Below are 21,343 nucleotides of genomic sequence, written 5' to 3'. Positions count from 1 at the left end.
ACCGTCTCAATTGTGCTATTCTTGGTATTCTGATTCTTGCTACATTTTGACCTACATTTCTGTGCCTCAATGCCATCTTGGTTTTAACTCCGCTATCCTGACTCCGCTTGTGTCCCTCTGTCTCTGTTCGTTTGTCATCTGTTCTGAGCACATTCTCAGAGTAGGGACTGTTGTTCATTTCTCATTTGCAAGTAAGTACAATGTGGGCAAGTAGGCAGGGACAGGGGTTGTGGCTTAACTCAGGGACTGCACCTCTTTCTCTGTTTGTGACAGCTTTCTTGGTAATAAAATCTAAAATAATAATTACGTAAGCCATTTTGGGTTTTAGAACCAAGAAAGCAATACATGCAGAACCTAAATACTGTATTGATTTATTTTGGATATTTTAACACGTATTTTAAAATTGCTGTTATGACATTAGCTTCATGTACTGTTTTACATGGAATTCTTTTGTAAACCTTCCCTCGGTTCTTAACTAGAACTTTAACACCAGGGTTATCATATGTACAATACAATCACAGATGTATACAAGAAGTATAAAGAGTTCTAAAACGTGGATTAGGATTGATCACCAACTCCTATGTGAATGCCGTCTCAGCTATCTGGTCAGGCTTGTTATTCATAGTCAGAGCATCAGGTGCTTCCAGTTCTTGACTTGTCGGTAGCTGTATTGGGCTGCGCTTCATTACAATGCACTCAATCGATACACCTGAAAAGACGTGGCTCTGGAAATTGCATTCACATGCGGCAAACTGTGATTCATGAAGATGTTTGCGCTTCTTAGCTCAAAATTGTAACATCCAAGTTATTCCATAAGTAATTGGACTTCTTGTTGGAACATTGCTTGCAATCTTTAAAGGTTGATAGCAATCTGCTGCTAGCAACAGGGAGACATGAAGTCTACTCAGGTGCAAGCCCAAGCTGATAATCTGTTCCTCTAAGACCCATCACGAGGTGATCTGACGCTGGTGCTTATTGTTAAAATGAAGAACTGAGAACCACAAACGTTGCAAAGGAGAGCCTGAAATCTTTACTGAGATGACCTAGACCATGAGTCGCTCTGGATCACCTGGAGACTAGGAGAAGATGACACCGTGTTTCTAATTAAATTAATTCCGGCTGCACATATCTGGTATCTATGGAAACAGGAAGGAAAGATAACAAGCAATGAGACTCTATGACACCGAAAAGCATTGTCCTTTTTTACAGTAGACCACACAAAGCGGAACTCTGCACAAATAGTGTTACTCCAGTTACTAATATCTACTTTTACTATAAATCATAAATAATGTCACCTATTACAAGAGATTGATAATATTGCTATAAGATTTTTAAGAAAATATCTATTCATTTTTCTTTTACATGATGGTGTTTTTTTAAATGTAGACCGGGCACCTGTTATGGTCCTACTAAATAACTTCACTTAGGATCAAAGCATACGTAGAAGATGTATTAATCTGTCTATGCCAGAATACTGGAGTGATTTGCACCTGAAATACTGTGCGCTAAATTTATTAAAGGTTGTAGACCACTTTTAGGCAGTTTTCTGATTTGTTTATTTTTACAGGTGCCCCTGAAGCACACACAATAGGCTGGTATTTCTGGAATTTGCTGGGCAGCTATAGTCGCCAAAGGTACTCATTGGCCCAAATCTGAAGAACTGGTGCAAGCTGCCTTAGTGCAGTTTGACTTACTAATGTGCAGTTTGCAGCAGATTTTCTAAAGTGTATGACAAAATGCAATGGTGACACAAAAGTGGTAAAATATTTAAAGCGTAACTGTAAAGCTATAGGGATATAACCAAATTATTAAATGTCATCCCCCCTTTGAAAACAAGCAGAATGATGCCTACTTTGTGCTGCTCACCCTTTTCTTTCCAAAGTTATGGAATTTCTTTGTTCTGTAAGTGTTTGACAAAAAATCTTTCTTCCCAGAGGTGAAGTGAGCGGAGGCTAATGTCTGTCTGTCCATGCCCTCAGGCTGAGGCCAGTTAGCTTGCCCGCAGATCCCATAATGCCTTGTGTTCACTCTCAAGGTAATTTAGCATTAAATCCATTTAGTTTCCCACAAGTAAATCCAGTGAACACTGCACAGTACACATACAGGATGTTTATGGTGACAGGCTGGTGGCTTCCATCACATGGAAGAGCAGGGGACATGTAATAAGTGGTAGAAAGTACACCAGTAACATGCAGTCTATAGCCTGTGCTGTGTGAGCAGTAAGGGTTAATAGGTTATCTGGAGAGAGCTGATGACAAGGTGGGGGAAGTGAGCAGCACAAGAAGAGAGAGTCACAGACTGGGATGGAGGGACTGATCGGGAATTGTATCTCACAATTCTGTGACATCTGTAGACATAGGAGACATCTGTATTCACACATTCATCTCTGCTACACACACTGTCACATGACCTCCTCCCCTGTAAGCAGGGAGCAGCAGCTGCTCCCCTCCCTTGTAACTGTTTCAGAAACATAGTGTAAACAAAGTATGGACTCATAAGGATTATCAGCACATGGAGAGGAGGCGACCATTGCAGCACTGAGGTAATCTGTGGGGGATAGCAAGGAAACTACTGAATATAGGTAACAAAAGATAATAGGCAAAGTATTTTACATACCAAGAGATATTGATTTCTGGAAAAAAACCCTTAACGTTACTCTTTAATAAATACATGTGCAAGCTGCAAGCACCCTTTTGTAGTGCAAATTATATAGGCCATTATCTGTAAAGGGTAATGAATTAAACTTTGCCTTCTTTAAAATAATTTTGAGGTTTTGCAAAAAATAAAAACAACAGTGCAAGTAATATGCATTAACCCTTACAGGACTCAGCCTTTATGCGTGAGGGCTTGTTATCTGCATGACAAATTGTACTTTTTAGTTGAACCATTTAATATTCCATGCAATGTATGGAAAGTCAGAAAATATTCTAAGTGAGGTGAAATTGAAAAAAAAAAATTTGAGTTTTCTTTTGGGGTCTGTTTTTACAGCTTTCATTCTGCACTCCAAATGACACTTCCTCTTTATTCTATGGGTTTATATGATCACATTTATATAGGTTTAATTAGGTTTTAATATATTTTTTAAAAATGTAATCTTTTGCACACAAAGAAATATTTGCCATTGTGCCAAATTCTAAGGCCAATAACCTTTTCACACATTTTTTGTGGCACGTGAAAAAACTCTCTGCAAAGAGTTAAACCATTAGACACTTTATCAGGCTGCTTTATCTCTCTACTGAAAGTGGATACAGGACAGAAAGCTGATTTACACAAATTGCTAAAGGAAACTTCCATCTCGGATCTACCTATCAAGGTATATCCGGTGACAAGTTCATCTAATAAACATTATCTGAGCCCTTTTAGGGCTAATCTTTCAGTGCCCGCTAAATTCAGAAATCTTTTATTACCAATGCAAAAATGCAAATATGTGGAAGAGGAAAATGGGGTGTGGAGTAGCCGGAGTTGAAGCTACACGGCGCAACTACTACACGTCCCAGTAGCCTCATTCGATCCTCCTACTATATCTTCAGTGCGCATCTCCTGGTAGCACTCGTCCGTGCTTGAGCTGGTGGCTGCGCATACTCGGTACCGAGCCGAGTGCACACAGCTGCCAGCTCTGCTTAGAGAGTCTATGCAGAGCGCGGACGAGTGTGGACAGCTAGCAGGAGCTGCGCGCCGAAGATCTCATAATAGGAGGATTGAAATAGGCTACTGGGGTGTGGAATAGCTGCAGTTTCAGCTCCGGTTACTCCACGCCCCAGTAGCCTCTTTCACATATTTGCATATTAGGGTAATAAAGGATTTCTAAACTTTGCGCAAACTGAAAGATTAGCCCTAAAAACGGCTCAGTTGATATTTATTTATTAGATGAACCTGCCACCTGATCTACCTTAATAGGTCCAACACAGTAGGTTTCCTTTAAATAAGCAAGAAAGGCAAAGGAATAAAAGTATATAGTATATTAGAAAGTTTACTATTACCACTTCCATGATTAATGTATGCTATTGTGTTGAAAGTTTAGTAGTTAGAATAATCAATTAATATATTGTATTGAGGAACAAAATGCAGTGGCCAAAAAGTAAAGTAAAGTAAAAAAATGAGCTGCATTTTACAGAGGCCCTGCTTGTTATGTATGCTGAAAGCAATACATTAAAATCTAAAATTATAAATACAGTATTTTTCGGACTATAAGGCGCACCGGAGTATAAGGAGCACCATCAATAAATGCCTGCTAAAACATCTAGGTTCATATATAAGGCGCACCGGAGTATAAGGCGCACCTGATTATAAGGATGAATGACCAGCAGGTGGCAGACCTGTGCACAGTTCAAGGCAGCTGTTGTCTGTAAGTATGGTTTATATATAAGGCGAACTGGACTATAAGGTGCACCTTTAATTTCTGAGAAAATCAAAGGATTTTTAGTGCGCCTTATAGTCCGAAAAATACGGTACTGTAATTAATTTTATTACTATTATTTAATCTCTTTTCCATACCAATGAGTTATAGATTATCTACTTTTCCAAGCTGTGGCAATTTCACCTGCTCATTTGCAGAAATCAGTTTACAACATGCTGACCTTTCACATTCTTTTTTTCTTGAGGACATGTTATAGACCTTAAATAATGTCATGCTTCATGTATTGTTGTAACATATGTACCTAAAAATTGCCTAAAGCCATAGAAAAATCAATGACTTACTTACATGATAAATTTGATGGTCATTATATAAAAATAGTGGAAATGAAATTTAAAAAGGTGATAGTACACCAACCTTTGCGTTCACAGACAGCCTAATAGTAGGAAGGATATCGATAGACATTTGTCAATTCAATGACCAGGGAGAATTATACACTTGATGATGTCTGAAACTTCAGCCTTTATATTAATAGAAATAGATTTAAAACTCCAGATCAGACCCCCAAATTATTACACATCCCATACAAGGCTCCAGGACATTCCTTTTGTACCCTCTCACGCTTTCCCATCTTTTGTAGTCCACCTCTTGTCCAAACCTGTCTACTAACCATTATAATCATACAGGGGCGTAACTAGGAGAACTTGGGCCCTATAGCGTATTTCTGCATGGGGCCCCTTTCCCCTTAAAAAAATATATACATATTTGAACAGACGCGATTATATAATCACATAAGTTTACTAACTCAAATACACGCACACACAATTATACACTCATATATACAAACATTTATATAATATATACACATAAAGTTCTACATTCATACACACGTTTATATACTCACACACAAATACATACATGTATACACTTATACGTACACATTTATGTGCTCATATATACATTTATACACTAATACGTACAGTATATACTAACTCATACATTATACAGTATGTACACATCCATACATTTATACACACATATTGTATAGAACATATATATAAATAAAGATTATTATTATTATATGGCCTTGGATAATGGCATATTGGTTCTGCTATCCCGGGCCCCTGAGTAGAGTGGGCCCCATAGCAGCCATAGCTGTTACGCGACTGTTTATATACACACTTTCATTTACCTTCTGAACATTGTACTAGCATCTGTCACATAGAAAAAGAGAGATGAGACAGATCAGAGATGATGAGATCCATGACATGCATATTAAACACAATGACAGTCATCTCTGCTATTCTACAAAACACTAGATCTACTGTGCATTCCTGTTGTGCCTCCCCAGATAACTAACTTATCTGCCTGTAGCTTGTTGTCCTCCTCTGGCTGCTGCTACCGGCAGGAAGTCAGATTGTATCAGTGTGCATTAGTGAGTAAGCTCCGTCATGGACTGCAAGAGGGGGAGCTACAGTGCAGAGAGGAAGAAACTCAGCTCCACGACCGTGACACAGAAATCCAAGATGGTGTCCCCATTCCTAAGTCAGAAGTTACATTCTATGGAGCTGAGTATATGAATCTTCACTATCATATTAATATCCCAATGTGAGAGTTGCCACAGCCCCAAGTATACTCCCTGCCCACCCCAGTTTTGCTGTTGTGCTTTTGGTTATAATACATATCACCTGTTATCGAATCACTTGGACTGTTCCATTTTACCTCCCAATTCTACCGGCTTTGAGTTATTTTGTAAAATGATTAATGACACTCTGCAAATATTTTTGGCCAAATGTAAAAAATTTACTAAAGCCAATTAACCTATCAGTATATTTTTGTTATGTGGGAGGAAACCGGAGTACCCGGAGGAAACCCACGCAGACACGGGGAGAACATACAAACTCCATGCAGACGATGGTGAATTGAAGACCCAGTTCTGCAAGGCCACAGTGCTAGTCACCGAGCCTCCGTGCTGCCCAGATGGTAAGATGGTAGATGTTACATATCACGGGTCTTCTGGGTGACTTCTCTCTGCTGGGATCTTGGGTGGATCTTTACTCTTGACTGATGATGGAGTCGGAGATGTACTGACTGATGTCTTCAGGTGGAGTCTAGGAGGATGATGTCTCCTTTACAACGGCTGCACACAAACCTCTGTGTGTCTAGAGAGGCTTTCCAGCGTCCAACCCTAGAGAGATAGAAAGATTATATTAATGGTAAAATCTATAAACAATTATAGAGCCTCCTTTATTCATTACTGTGGAAAACAGTCTGCAGATATCAGTGAAGCAAGCAGTGGTGGTAACTAACACATTGTACATGATCAAATAATAAAGAAAAACTCCTGAAATACAAGAACCTCACACTCCAGGACACCACCCTGGACACTATAACAGGTGGCATCTTACCTGGACTGGCACCCTGTGCACTCATACATGAACGGGTAGTGGATCTCATAGTCGTGGTATCTGGAGATCGGTGGGAGGTCAGGGTGAGCCTGTGCAGCCGTCTGGCAGAAGAACAGCCAACGCCAGCCGTGTCCAGCGTTTCCATCTCCATCAATGACCCAGCAGGCAGCATGACACATTTCATGGATCAATGTGTCCCGAAGTCGTGCTGAAGAGAATGTGAGAGAAACTTCCAATCAGTATATAAAGAGACATGGAAGATATAGAGCAGTTGTAGTATATGAGGAGACACATACCTGCAGAATCACAGATCTTCTCTGATATCTCTATGATGGCACAAGGATCGCCGCTGTCCCCTAGCAATCTGGTGACACCGGCTGTTGACGTCATCCTTTTGTTCCATCTCACTTCCATGTCTGCAGGAAGCTACAAAGAAGGAAGAGTAACAATATAGATATAAGAAATATAAGCTTTATGTCTATAATTCTATGATGTATACACTCAATCTACTCATTGTATACCTCATCGTCAAAGACGGTATGGTTAAAAAACTCATAAAGAAGTTTTGTCAGCTCCTCTTTGTTCTCATGGAAGTTGTTCACATATTTTGAATGAGGAGAAGCAAGATCTGTCAGGAGACCGTAATTGATGGGACGCTCCGGTCTCCCAAAACTGTAAGAAAACATAATAGAGGATCACAGATCAATAATCAATATATTCTAAGAACATACACAACATGCAGATTCTACACATCTGATCGCTAAGCTGACAATATAATGTGTAACTAATTATACTGCCACCTAGCGACCAAATAATATGAACCTGATAACATGGGGAATATATAAATACTGTACCTTTCCTCCACCAGCTCAATGCTCAAGGATGGAGAATTCAGATCTGGAAAATATAACAAATAATAACATCATATCAGTAATAAAATTGCAATTTATTATATTCTACTGGGGATTCCTGATCATTATAGAAGTGTCCTGTATACCTGCTATGGGTGGCTGGTAGGGACCAGAGCCACCATCCTCCTCTTCAAGGCTCCATGGAGAACTTGGAGTAAATGGATGAGACTAGAATAAAGAAATATAAGAGACAGATTATTATATAGAAGGAAAAGAAACCGTATAAAAGTGTAATAAATCCTGTAGAGCCGCTCAGGGCCATAGAGAAGACTGTAGAGAAGCGGCCACCTACCTGATGTAGAGTCTCATCATCGTCCAATGTGTTGGACTCAATAAATGTTCGGCGCTTCTTACTGACCAGAATCTAGGAAGGAAAATATTAACAAATTGACAAAATTTTACCTGGATAAATTCTAGATACATGTTGTTTAGTATAAGGGGACATCACACTGACACTATTACTACTAATATACGATGGATTGTGCAGTGATTTATCATGAGGATATGTGCCCTGATACATGGCTGGGAGACAAGTCTGAGCCCTCCTACAGTATATGGAGGGGGCAGAAAGCTCCAGAATCAGCTCCTGCGGTGACCCTATGGGGGCCCTCGTACTAGGGATAGGGGTGACACTGCTGTATACATGTAACTAGAACATGGAAATTCAGCTATAATATCAGGAATGTGGATGCAGTCAGTTTTTATATTATATGTATGATACTAAAATGACACAATTTTTGGCCAAAAAATGGAACTTACCTGGTCCTCGCTGCCGCTGTCTTCTGAATCAGAAGAAATAACAATGCAATGTTTTCGCTTTTGCTTGGACATTTCTACACAACTGGATAGCAAATGTCTCGCACCACGAACTCTATAACCCTCAGCGGGTCTGGACGGAATCAGAACCTTTAGAGCTCCTTCATATTGTGAAATCATAGTTTGTGTGACATCACTAATATTCTGGAACATGATGGCTTTTGTTACATCAGGGTTACCATGATACTCACACGTACATCACAGATAGATAGATATTATATAGACATCCACAGTGATGGTAAAAATATAACCAAAACTGTAGTATAATCATCTAGCAGCGATATTAATATGTAATATGAGGTAGTTACAGGCAGGACCACCATCTTGGGGGGGGTCTAGTTAAACTGTGTTCAAAAGGGGTGCCCGACTGTCTCACAGTACCCACAGCCCCCCAAACGCGGATCTACCTTTAGGCAGGCCCTATATGAAGTTCCACCATGAGTCTAAAAACAAAATAAAAATCTATACTCACTTTTCAGCATCTTCCCCTGGCCCTGTGGCTCCGTTTTCTCCTCTCCCGGCCTGGCTGGCGGTGTTGCAGCCGTGTAATGTCATAGTGTATGCACCATGCGGACCGTTACACTATGACGTCACACGGCCTCAACACGACCGCGTCATAGTGTATGCGTCCGAGCTGGAAGAGGGGAAGACAGAGCCGCAGTCTCGGGGAGAAGAAGCCGAAGGTGAGTATAGACTTTTTTTCTCGAGGAGCCTGCTATAGATATAACATAAATTATGGAGGGCGATTTATGTAAGAGGGCATCTGGGTGGACATTTCATTAAATGGACTGGGGGGCTGTCTATGGACTGAGGGCACATGTGCTGAGGGCACTATATACTGAGTGGGAATGTGCAGGAGTTTTCTATATACTGAGTGGGAACGTGCAGGAGCTTTCTATATGCTAAGTGGGCACATGCTGGGGCTATCTATATATTGAGTGGGCACATGTTGGGGCAATCTATATATTGAGTGGGCACATGTTGGGGCAATCTATATACTGAGTGGGCACATGCTGGGGCTATCTATATACTGAGTGGGCATGTGCAGGGGCTATTCACCAGATACGTTATGGAACTTGGTCACTATGTCGCCACCATCCTGTGTTATCGACTAAATATACCGTCAACCTTTTTCTTCACATAGGAAATCATTTGAGCGCTTCTTGCTCACCTCCTTTGGTTCCTCTCGGCTACCCATTGGTTTGAAGCCTGAGTCCATTTAGGGTATGTCGCCATGACACACTCTAGCCTGCCGCTGCTGCCGCTGCCTCTGCATGCCGTCCCCTATAGTGTCAGGGCAATTATTGCATGTTTTAGATGCTATCTAGCTTCATTCTGTCACTCTGTCATGGCCATGCTGTTGCCCATAATTTTGGCATACTGGTGCGATTAAGCAGCCTCAGAGGCATCCATGCATGCTGCCCCTGCTGTTTCCTGTCCATTTCCGTGGTGTTTCCATCCTTTTCTGAGGTTCCCAGGTGTTTGGCCAAGCTTCCCTGTGCAGAGCCGTGGTCCCCTTGAAAAATGCTCGAGTCTCCCATTGACTTCAATGGGGCTCGTTATTCGAGACGAGCACTCGAGCATCGGGAAAATTTCGTCTTGAATAACGAGTACCCGAGCATTTAAGTGCTCGTTTATCTCTATCTACTACTAGTTCACTGCCTCCATACATCGTCCTTTTATCAAACGAGCTGTGTCGGGCAGAATTTTGGGTTGTTTTCATGGCTTCCACATCAAACTTGTTAACTTTGTCGTCACCCTGCTGTGTAATCCACAAAATATACTGGCAAACTTTTATCATTTACCGATATTATTTCAGCGCTTCTTGCGCATCTGTTTACATTCCCCTCACCCGCCATATCCTAAACTTATAAGATCGCTACTACACTTGATCTTATACAAAAGGTTCTTAGAAGTGCTGTTTGGGGAGTAGCCTAGAGACAGGGGCTTGGATTGGCGAAAGCTTGCCTGGCAGCGGAGCGCCAGCTCCATCTCAAGATCCAACTAACATAGTTTTAACTGCAGCACCTTTAATCTACTACTAGTTCACTGCCTCCATACATCGTCCCCTTATCAAACGAGCTGTGTCAGGCAGAATTTTCAGGTGTTTCACCAGATACATAGTGGAACTCGGCCCATCTGTCGCCGCCATGCTGGAGACCTGAAGTTGCAATCATAGCAGCGCAATATGGATGCCCCATACTGTCGCTCTTAATCATGGAACCATTTCCGTAAAAACAATTAAAAATAGAACCACTATGCTATTCCATTATTCCTAGGTGAAATATTCAAACGACCCGGCCTGCTTTGAAAATTATAATTTTTTCAAAGTAAACGCTTCTGGCCCCCAGGCCCATTTTGGGTGGGGAGGAGCCGAGAGACAGGGGCTTGGACAGGCGAAAGCTCGCCTGGCAGTGGACCGCCAGCTCCATCCCAAGATTAGGCAGCCTCAGAGGCATCCATGCATGCTGCCCCTGCTGTTTCCTGTCCATTTTGCCTCCACGATCCTCCACAGCGTCCACCAATGTCTCATTTCAACACTCTATACCCCTGACGCTGGAGCACGAGAGGATATGCAGCACATCATCTCCTTATCAAACGAGCTGTGTCAGGCAGAATTTTCAGGTGTTTCACCAGATACATAGTGGAACTTGGCCCATCTGTCGCCGCCATGCTGGAGACCTGAAGTTGCAATCATAGCAGCACAATATGGATGCCCCATACTGTCGCTCTTAATCATGGAAGTCGTCTCCATGGCTGCCTCCACATGTCGTCCCCTTATCAAAAGAGCTGTGTCAGGCTCATTTTTCGGGTGTTTCACCAGATACGTTATGGAACTTGGTCACTATGTCGCCACCATGCTGTGTTATCGACTAAATATACCGTCAACCTTTTGTTCACATAGGAAATAATTTCAGCGCTTCTTGCTCACCTCCTTTGGTGAAGCCTGAGTCCATTTAGGTTATGTCGCCATGACACTCTCTAGCCTGCCGCTGCTGCCGCTGCCTCTGCATGCCGTCCCCTATAGTGTCAGGGCAGTTATTGCATGTTTTAGATGCTATCTAGCCTCATTCGGTCACTCTGTCATGGCCATGCTGTTGCCCATAATTTTGGCATAATGGTGCGATTAAGCAGCCTCAGAGGCATCCATGCATGCTGCCCCTGCTGTTTCCTGTCCATTTCCGTGGTGTTTCCATCCTTTTCTGAGGTTCCCAGGTGTTTGGCCAAGCTTCCCTGTGCAGAGCCTTGGTCCCCTTAAAAAATGCTCGAGTCTCCCATTGACTTCAATGGGGCTCGTTATTCGAGACGAGCACTCGAGCATCGGGAAAAGTTCGTCTCGAATAACCGAGCATTTTAGTGCTCGCTCATCTCTAGTCATTATATAAAAATAGTGGAAATGAAATTTAAAAAGTTGATAGTACACCAACCTTTGCGTTCACAGACATCCTAATAGTAGGATGGATATCGATAGACATTTGTCAATTTAATGACCAGGGACAATTATACACTTGATGATGTCTGAAACTTCAGCCTATATATTAATAGAAATAGATTTAAAACTCCAGATCAGATCCCCAAATTATTACACATCCCAGACTCCAGGTCATTCCTTTTGTACCCTCTCACGCTTTCCCATCTTTTGTAGTCCTCCTCTTGTCCAAACCTGTCTACTAACCATTATAATCATACAGGGGCGTAACTAGGAGAACTTGGGCCCTATAGCGTATTTCTGCATGGGACCCCTTTCTCCTTAAAAAAATATATACATATTTGAACAGATGCGATTATATAATCACATAAGTTTACTAACTCAAATACACGCACACACAATTATACACTCATATATACAAACATTTATATAATATATACACATAAAGTTCTACATTCATACACACGTTTATATACTCACACACAAATACATACATGTATACACTTATACGTACACATTTATGTACTCATATATACATTTATACACTAATATGTACAGTATATACTAACTCATACATTATACAGTATGTACACATCCATACATTTATACACACATATTGTATAGAACATATATATAAATAAAGATTATTATTATTATATGGCCTTGGATAATGGCATATTGGTTCTGCTATCCCGGGCCCCTGGGCCCCATAGCAGCCATAGCTGTTACGCGACTGTTTATATACACACTTTCATTTACCATCTGAACATTGTACTAGTATCTGACACATAGAAAAAGAGAGATGAGACAGATCAGAGATGATGAGATCCATGACATGCATATTAAACACAATGACAGTCATCTCTGCTATTCTACAAAACACTAGATCTACTGTGCATTCCTGTTGTGCCTCCCCAGATAACTAACTTATCTGCCTGTAGCTTGTTGTCCTCCTCTGGCTGCTGCTACCGGCAGGAAGTCAGATTGTATCAGTGTGCATTAGTGAGTAAGCTCCGTCATGGACTGCAGGAGGGGGAGCTACAGTGCAGAGAGGAAGAAACTCAGCTCCACGACCGTGACACAGAAATCCAAGATGGTGTCCCCATTCCTAAGTCAGAAGTTACATTCTATGGAGCTGAGTATATGGATCTTCACTATCATATTAATATCCCAATGTGAGAGTTGCCACAGCCCCAAGTATACTCCCTGCCCACCCCAGTTTTGCTGTTGTGCTTTTGGTTATAATACACATCACCTGTTATCGAATCACTTGGACTGTTCCATTTTACCTCCCAATTCTACCGGCTTTGAGTTATTTTGTAAAATGATTAATGACACTCTGCAAATATTTTTGGCCAAATGTAAAAAATTTACTAAAGCCAATTAACCTATCAGTATATTTTTGTTATGTGGGAGGAAACCGGAGTACCCGGAGGAAACCCACGCAGACACGGGGAGAACATACAAACTCCATGCAGACGATGGTGAATTGAAGACCCAGTTCTGCAAGGCCACAGTGCTAGTCACCGAGCCTCCGTGCTGCCCAGATGGTAAGATGATAGATGTTACATATCACAGGTCTTCTGGGTGACTTCTCTCTGCTGGGATCTTGGGTGGATCTTTACTCTGACTGATGATGGAGTCGGAGATGTACTGACTGATGTCTTCAGGTGGAGTCTAGGAGGATGATGTCTCCTTTACAACGGCTGCACACAAACCTCTGTGTGTCTAGAGAGGCTTTCCAGCGTCCAACCCTAGAGAGATAGAAAGATTATATTAATGATAAAATCTATAAACAATTATAGAGCCTCCTTTATTCATTACTGTGGAAAACAGTCTGTAGATATCAGTGAAGCAAGCAGTGGTGGTAACTAACACATTGTACATGATCAAATAATAAAGAGAAACTCCTGAAATACAAGAACCTCACACTCCAGGACACCACCCTGGACATTATAACAGGTGGCATCTTACCTGGACTGGCACCCTGTGCACTCATACATGAACGGGTAGTGGATCTCATAGTCGTGGTATCTGGAGATCGGTGGGAGGTCAGGGTGAGCCTGTGCAGCCGTCTGGCAGAAGAACAGCCAACGCCAGCCGTGTCCAGCGTTTCCATCTCCATCAATGACCCAGCAGGCAGCATGACACATTTCATGGATCAACGTGTCCCGAAGTCGTGCTGAAGGGAATGTGAGAGAAACTTCCAATCAGTATATAAAGAGCCATGGAAGATTTCAGAGCATCTGTAGTATATGAGGAGACACATACCTGCAGAATCACAGATCTTCTCTGATATCTCTATGATGGCACAAGGATCGCCGCTGTCCCCTAGCAATCTGGTGACACCGGCTGTTGACGTCATCCTTTTGTTCCATCTCACTTCCATGTCTGCAGGAAGCTACAAAGAAGGAAGAATAACAATATAGATATAGAAATATAAGCTTTATGTCTATAATTCTATGATGTATACACTCAATCTACTCATTGTATACCTCATCGTCAAAGACGGTATGGTTAAAAAACTCGTAAAGAAGTTTTGTCAGATCCTCTTTGTTCTCATGGAAGTTGTTCACATATTTTGAATGAGGAGAAGCAAGATCTGTCAGGAGACCGTAATTGATGGGACGCTCCGGTCTCCCAAAACTGTAAGAAAACATAATAGAGGATCACAGATCAATTATCAATATATTCTAAGAACATACACAACATGCAGACTCTACACATCTGATAGCTAAGCTGACAATATAATGTGTAACTAATTATACTGCCACCTAGCGACCAAATAATATGAACCTGATAACATGGGGAATATATAAATACTGTACCTTTCCTCCACCAGCTCAATGCTCGAGGATGGAGAATTCAGATCTGGAAAATATAACAAATAATAACATCATATTAGTAATAAAAGTGTCATTTATTAGATTCTACTGGGGATTCCTGATCATTATAGAAGTGTCCTGTGTACCTGCTATGGGTGGCTGGTAGGGACCAGAGCCACCATCCTCCTCTTCAAGGCTCCATGGAGAACTTGGAGTAAATGGATGAGACTGGAATAAAGAAATATAAGAGACAGATTATTATATAGAAGGAAAAGAAACTGTATAAAAGTGTAATAAATCCTGTAGAGCCGCTCAGGGCCATAGAGAAGACTGTAGAGAAGCGGCCACTTACCTGATGTAGAGTCTCATCATCGTCCAATGTGTTGGACTCAATAAATGTGCGGCGCTTCTTACTGACCAGAATCTAGGAAGGAAAATATTAACAAATTGACATAATTTTACCTGGATAAATTCTAGATACATGTTGTTTAGTATAAGGGGACATCACACTGACACTATTACTACTAATATACGATGGATTGTGCAGTGATTTATCATGAGGATATGTGCCCTGATACATGGCTGGGGGACAAGTCTGAGCCCTACTATAGTATATGGAGGGGGCAGAAAGCTCCAGAATCAGCTCCTGCGGTGACCCTATGGGGGCCCTCGTACTAGGGATAGGGGTGACACTGCTGTATACATGTAACTAGAACATGGAAATTCAGCTATAATATCAGGAATGTGGATGCAGTCAGTTTTTATATTATATGTATGATACTAAAATGACACAATTTTTGGCCAAAAAATGGAACTTACCTGGTCCTCGCTGCCGCTGTCTTCTGAATCAGAAGAAATAACAATGCAATGTTTTCGCTTTTGCTTGGACATTTCTACACAACTGGATAGCAAATGTCTCGCACCACTAACTCTATAACCCTCAGCGGGTCTGGACAGAATCAGAACCTTTAGAGCTCCTTCATATTGTGAAATCATAGTTTGTGTGACATCACTAATATTCTGGAACATGATGGCTTTTGTTACATCAGGGTTACCATGATACTCACACGTACATCACAGATAGATAGATATTATATAGACATCCACAGTGATGGTAAAAATATAACCAAAACTGTAGTATAATCATCTAGCAGCGATATTAATATGTAATATGAGGTAGTTACAGGCAGGGCCACCATCTTGGGGGGGTCTAGTTAAACTGTGTTCAAAAGGGGTGCCCGACTTTCTCACAGTACCCACAGCCCCCCAAACGCGGATCTACCTTTAGGCAGGCCCTATATGAAGTTCCACCATGAGTCTAAAAACAAAATAAAAATCTATACTCACTTTTCAGCATCTTCCCCTGGCCCCGTGGCTCCGTTTTCTCCTCTCCCGGCCTGGCTGGCGGTGTTGCAGCCGTGTAATGTCATAGTGCAGTGATGGCAAACCTTTTAGGGACCGAGTGCCCAAACTGAAACCCCCAAGCCCCCTCGTTTATCGCAAGGTGCCAACCAAAAATAAAGCAGTAACCTATTGCTCCCTGTTCTTCAACAACGTTCAATCGTACCTCCTGAAGACACCAACATAGTAAAAAAAAAAGATGGAAAATTTGCATCATTTTAGCTTCTTTCCAGTGTCCCTCTGTACACAGAGAATCATGGGGCCAGCAGGAGGTCCTCCAAAGATAATTCGGCGCTGTCTACACATTCCCCTCTTCCTACATTCCCATGTAGCCAAGTACGTATCACTTTAAAATATGACTGAAAGCAGCATCTTTTAAATTGTATGGAACTGCAGGAAAATTCTTTGAGTCCTGTCTGGTGTGCTGGGGTGATGGCCCGGGTGCCCACAGAAAGGGCTCTGAGTGCCGCCTCTGGCACCCGTGCCATAGGTTCGCCACCACTGTCATAGTGTATGCACCATGCGGACCGTTACACTATGACGTCACACGGCCTCAACACGACCGCGTCATAGTGTATGCGTCCGAGCTGGAAGAGGGGAAGACAGAGCCGCAGTCTCGGGGAGAAGAAGCCGAAGGTGAGTATAGACTTTTTTTCTCGAGGAGCCTGCTATAGATATAACATAAATTATGGAGGGCGATTTATGTAAGAGGGCATCTGGGTGGACATTTCATTAAATGGACTGGGGGGCTGTCTATGGACTGAGGGCACTATATACTGAGTGGGAATGTGCAGGAGTTTTCTATATACTGAGTGGGAACGTGCAGGAGCTTTCTATATGCTAAGTGGGCACATACTGGGGCTATCTATATATTGAGTGGGCACATGCTGGGGCAATCTATATACTGAGTGGGCACATGCTGGGGCTATCTATATACTTAGTGGGCATGTGCAGGGGCTATGTATATACAGAGGGAATATATGCTGGGGCTATCTTTATACTGAGGGAACATGTGCTGGGGCTATCTTTATACTGAGGGAACATGTGCTGGGGCTATCTATATACTGAGTGGACATGGGCTGGGGCTATCTATATACTGAGTGGGCATGTGCTGGGCATATCTATACACTGAGTAAACAAATGCAGGGTCTTTCTATACACCGAGTGGGCACGTGCAGGGGCTATGTATATAATGAGGGGGCATGTGGTGGGGCTAGCTCTATATTGAGTGGACACGTGCAAGGGCTATGTTTATACTGAGTGTTTATATGCTGGACATTTCATTAAATGGACTGGGGGGCTGTCTATGGACTAAGGGCACATGTGCTGAGGGCACTATATACTGAGTGGGAATGTGCAGGAGATTTCTATATACTAAGTGGGCACATGCTGGGGCTATCTATATACTGAGTGGGAACATGCTGGGGCTATCTATATACTGAAGGGACATGTGCTGGGGCTATCTATATAGTGAGTGGGCATGTGCAGGGGCTATCTATATACAGAGGGGATATATGCTGGGGCTATCTATATACTGAGGGGACATGTGCTGGGGCTATCTATATACTGAGTTGGCATGTGCTAGGGCTATCTGTGTACTAAGTGGGCATGTGCTTGGGCTATCTGTAAACAGAGTGAAAACATTCTGGGGATATCTATATACTGAGGGGACATGTGCTGGGGCTATCTAGATAATGAGTGGACATATGCTGGGGCTATCTATATAATGAGTGGGCATGTGCTGGAGCTAGCTCTATATTGAGTGGGCACGTGCTGAGTATATCTATACACTGAGTGAACACATGCTGAGGCTTTCTATATACTGAGTGGCCACGTGCAAGGGCTATCTACACTCACTGGCCACTTTATTAGGTACACCTGTCCAACTGCTCGTTAACACTTCATTTCTAATCAGCCAATCACATGGCAACAACTCAGTGCATTTAGGCATGTAGACATGGTCAAGACAATCTCCTGCAGTTCAAACCGAGCATCAGTATGGGGAAGAAAGGTGATTTGAGTGCCTTTGAACGTGGCATGGTTGTTGGTGCCAGAAGGGCTGGTCTGAGTATTTCAGAAACTGCTGATCTACTGGGATTTTCACGCACAACCATCTCTAGGGTTTACAGATAATGGTCCGAAAAAGAAAAAACATCCAGTGAGCGGCAGTTCTGTGGGCGGAAATGCCTTGTTGATGCCAGAGGTCAGAGGAGAATGGGCAGACTGGTTCAAGCTGATAGAAAGGCAACAGTGACTCAAATCTCCACCCGTTACAACCAAGGCAGGCAGAAGAGCATCTCTGAGGCAGATGGGCTACAGCAGCAGAAGACCACAGCGGGTGCCACTCCTTTCAGCTAAGAACAGGAAACTGAGGCTACAATTTGTAAAAGCTCATCGAAATTGGACAGTAGAAGATTGGAAAAACGTTGCCTGGTCTGATGAGTCTCGATTTCTGCTGCAACATTCAGATGGTAGGGTCAGAATTTGGCATCAACAACATGAAAGCATGGATCCATCCTGCCTTGTATCAATGGTTCAGGCTGGTGGTGGTGGTGTCATGGTGTGGGGAATATTTTCTTGGCACTCTTTGGGCCCCTTGGTACCAATTGAGCATCGTTGCAACGCCACAGCCTACCTGAGTATTGTTGCTGACCATGTCCATCCCTTTATGACCACAATGTACCCAACATCTGATGGCTACTTTCAGCAGGATAATGCGCCATGTCATAAAGCTGGAATCATCTCAGACTGGTTTCTTGAACATGACAATGAGGTCACTGTACTCAAATGGCCTCCACAGTCACCAGATCTCAATCCAATAGAGCATCTTTGGGATGTGGTGGAACGGGAGATTCGCATCATGGATGTGCAGCCGACAAATCTGCGGCAACTGTGTGATGCCATCATGTCAATATGGACCAAAATCTCTGAGGAATGCTTCCAGCACCTTGTTGAATCTATGCCATGAAGAATTGAGGCAGTTCTGAAGGCAAAAGGGGGTCCAACCCGTTACTAGCATGGTGTACCTAATAAAGTGGCCGGTGAGTGTATATACTGAGTGGGTATGTGCTGGGGCTATCTTTATACTGAGTGGACACCTGCTGGGGCTATCTATACACTGAGTGAACACATGCTGGGGCTATCTATATAATGAGTGGGCATGTGCAGGGACTATCTATATACTGAGTGGTTTTATGCTGGGGCTATCTATATACTGAGTGGGCACATGCTGGGGCTATCTATATACTGAGTGAGCATGTGCAGGGTCTATCTATATACTGAGTGGTTATATGTTGGGGCTATCTATATACTGAGTGGGCACATGCTGGGGTGTTTATATACTGTGGGGGCATGTGCAGGGGCTATCTACATACTGTTCTTCATGAATCAGGCGCTCCATGCACTGCTCTGACTTTTTATTGGTGCATCTTTAACATTAAATGCGACACATTTCTGATGCCCCTTTCAGTGCAGAATTTTGTGTCAGGTATAGTGCAGCTCTGACACAGATGAGGCGCTAACACCAGTGGTGTAACTACAAGAGTCAGGGCCCCATAGAAGGCTTTGGCATGGGGCCCCCCTTCCCACTTGAAAATTATACATATTTGTATACTCACACATGCAAGTTAAAATGTGTACACTTATGCACATATGCTCATATAGAGCATATACACACACATACAATGACATTTACAAACACACAGCATATATACACACATACAGTATATGCAGACACCATACACCATATACACATACAACATATACACATCACAGATATATACATATTATGATGTAGAAAGTGCAGCATAATATGGATATAATGATGTACATCCTCCACTCTTTAGTGTGTCAGGTCGGATGCTGGGGCCCCCTGACACTGTGGGCCCCATAGCGGTTGGTATGGCTGCTACCACTGTAGTTACGCCCCTGTAATCATACTGTCAGAAGTGCCCTAGATGTGATGGCGCCACTCTATATCCAAAGTTTTCAACATAGATAAAGGCAACCTTGGCACATGGACAAAACCTATTTGTTTTCGCAGTGGAGTGCCAAACGTTTGTGGAGAAAGTCGCGAACATCTGCAGACTTTCTACACTTCAAATTTGTGCTCAGATCCTATAACTATGCCCTTCACCTTGCTATACCGTTATTTTACTAATCTAATATCCTTTCTCTAACAATCCCAAAAAGCTCTTCAATACACTTCACCCATTACTAACACCAAAGGTGCAGCCACCACCTCTGGCCTTGGGGGTGAAGCTCTGGCCACCTACTTTAATGATAAAATTGGTTGCATTCACATTTCTTAATCCACCCACTCCCTTAATCCCTCCGATACTTCACCATGTTCGTTCTCTTCATTTGAGCCAGTCTTTTCCTCTGCTCTCCAACTACTTGCATCAGTGACCCCATGATTGAAAAAGACTATGGGGGATATTTATCATATGCCACAGCTGTATCCAGCGGGGTCCTGCACAGCGCTTATCTTGGACTTAGCGTAGAAATAAACGCAGCCGGTGAATTTTCAATGTAAAAATTTGCCAGCTGCCGCGCACCCCCTTGGCCGGCCGCACACTGGTGTGAAGGTGGCAGATTGGGGTAAATAATTGCAAGTGCTAGCAATAAACTTGCATTAGCGATTATTCCAGGGCTTCTATGTCACTGAGGTGGCGCAGAGGCCCTAATAAATATCCTCCTATATGTTGAAAAGTTGCATCTTTGAATATAGAACACTTCACTGTTTTGATTGGAACCATAAGGAGTGTTGCAGCCTTTTTTCTTAAAGTGACCCCCATCCCTTTACATCTAGAATGATCCCGCTCCCCAGCAGTCACTTCTCATTAAAATCTTCAATCTCTCTCTCTTCTGGTGTCATTCCCTTTTCTTTTATGCATGTGGTTGTTACCCCATTACTAAAAAAAACCTTCCCTGGACCCATCCAGTGCTGCTAACTACCAACCAGTCCATAATGTCCCTTTCATCTCCAGACCCCTGCAACGCCTGGTCTATTCTGTACTAACCCGCTATCTCTCAGCTAACTCCCTCCTTGACACACTACAGTCTGCTTTCCATACTATGCACTCTACTGAAAAGTATCCATTGATCTCCTCCATGCTAAATCCAAAGGTGACAATTCTCTCCTTATTCTTCTGGATCTCTCTGCAGCGTTTGATACTGTGGACCACCAGCTAATCCTT

At 42.6% G+C, this 21,343-nt stretch overlaps 2 protein-coding genes across 2 annotated transcripts; both read right to left on the bottom strand.

Moving 5' to 3' along the window:
* Positions 1 to 6,169: 6,169 nt before the first annotated feature.
* LOC140104492 (germ cell nuclear acidic protein-like) lies at positions 6,170 to 8,541 on the bottom strand. Its single transcript, XM_072128062.1, has 8 exons — positions 8,433 to 8,541; positions 7,966 to 8,037; positions 7,760 to 7,841; positions 7,617 to 7,659; positions 7,284 to 7,434; positions 7,059 to 7,188; positions 6,763 to 6,970; positions 6,170 to 6,542 (listed from the first exon to the last, which is right to left on the bottom strand). Exons 1-8 carry the CDS (start codon positions 8,502 to 8,504, stop codon positions 6,455 to 6,457), a joined length of 846 nt encoding a protein of 281 aa, XP_071984163.1. The 5' UTR covers positions 8,505 to 8,541; the 3' UTR covers positions 6,170 to 6,454.
* A 4,739-nt stretch (positions 8,542 to 13,280) lies between these two features.
* On the bottom strand, positions 13,281 to 15,678 carry LOC140104434 (germ cell nuclear acidic protein-like). Its single transcript, XM_072127973.1, has 8 exons — positions 15,564 to 15,678; positions 15,097 to 15,168; positions 14,891 to 14,972; positions 14,748 to 14,790; positions 14,415 to 14,565; positions 14,191 to 14,320; positions 13,894 to 14,101; positions 13,281 to 13,673 (listed from the first exon to the last, which is right to left on the bottom strand). The coding sequence occupies exons 1-8, from the start codon at positions 15,633 to 15,635 to the stop codon at positions 13,586 to 13,588; spliced, it is 846 nt and encodes a 281-aa protein (XP_071984074.1). The 5' UTR covers positions 15,636 to 15,678; the 3' UTR covers positions 13,281 to 13,585.
* Positions 15,679 to 21,343: the final 5,665 nt, after the last annotated feature.

This window comes from Engystomops pustulosus, chromosome 10 (genome assembly GCF_040894005.1).
Source record: "Engystomops pustulosus chromosome 10, aEngPut4.maternal, whole genome shotgun sequence".
In the NCBI taxonomy this organism is placed as follows: domain Eukaryota; kingdom Metazoa; phylum Chordata; class Amphibia; order Anura; family Leptodactylidae; genus Engystomops; species Engystomops pustulosus.
Note: the sequence above shows the minus strand (reverse complement) of the source record. Positions and strands in the feature narration are given on the sequence as shown.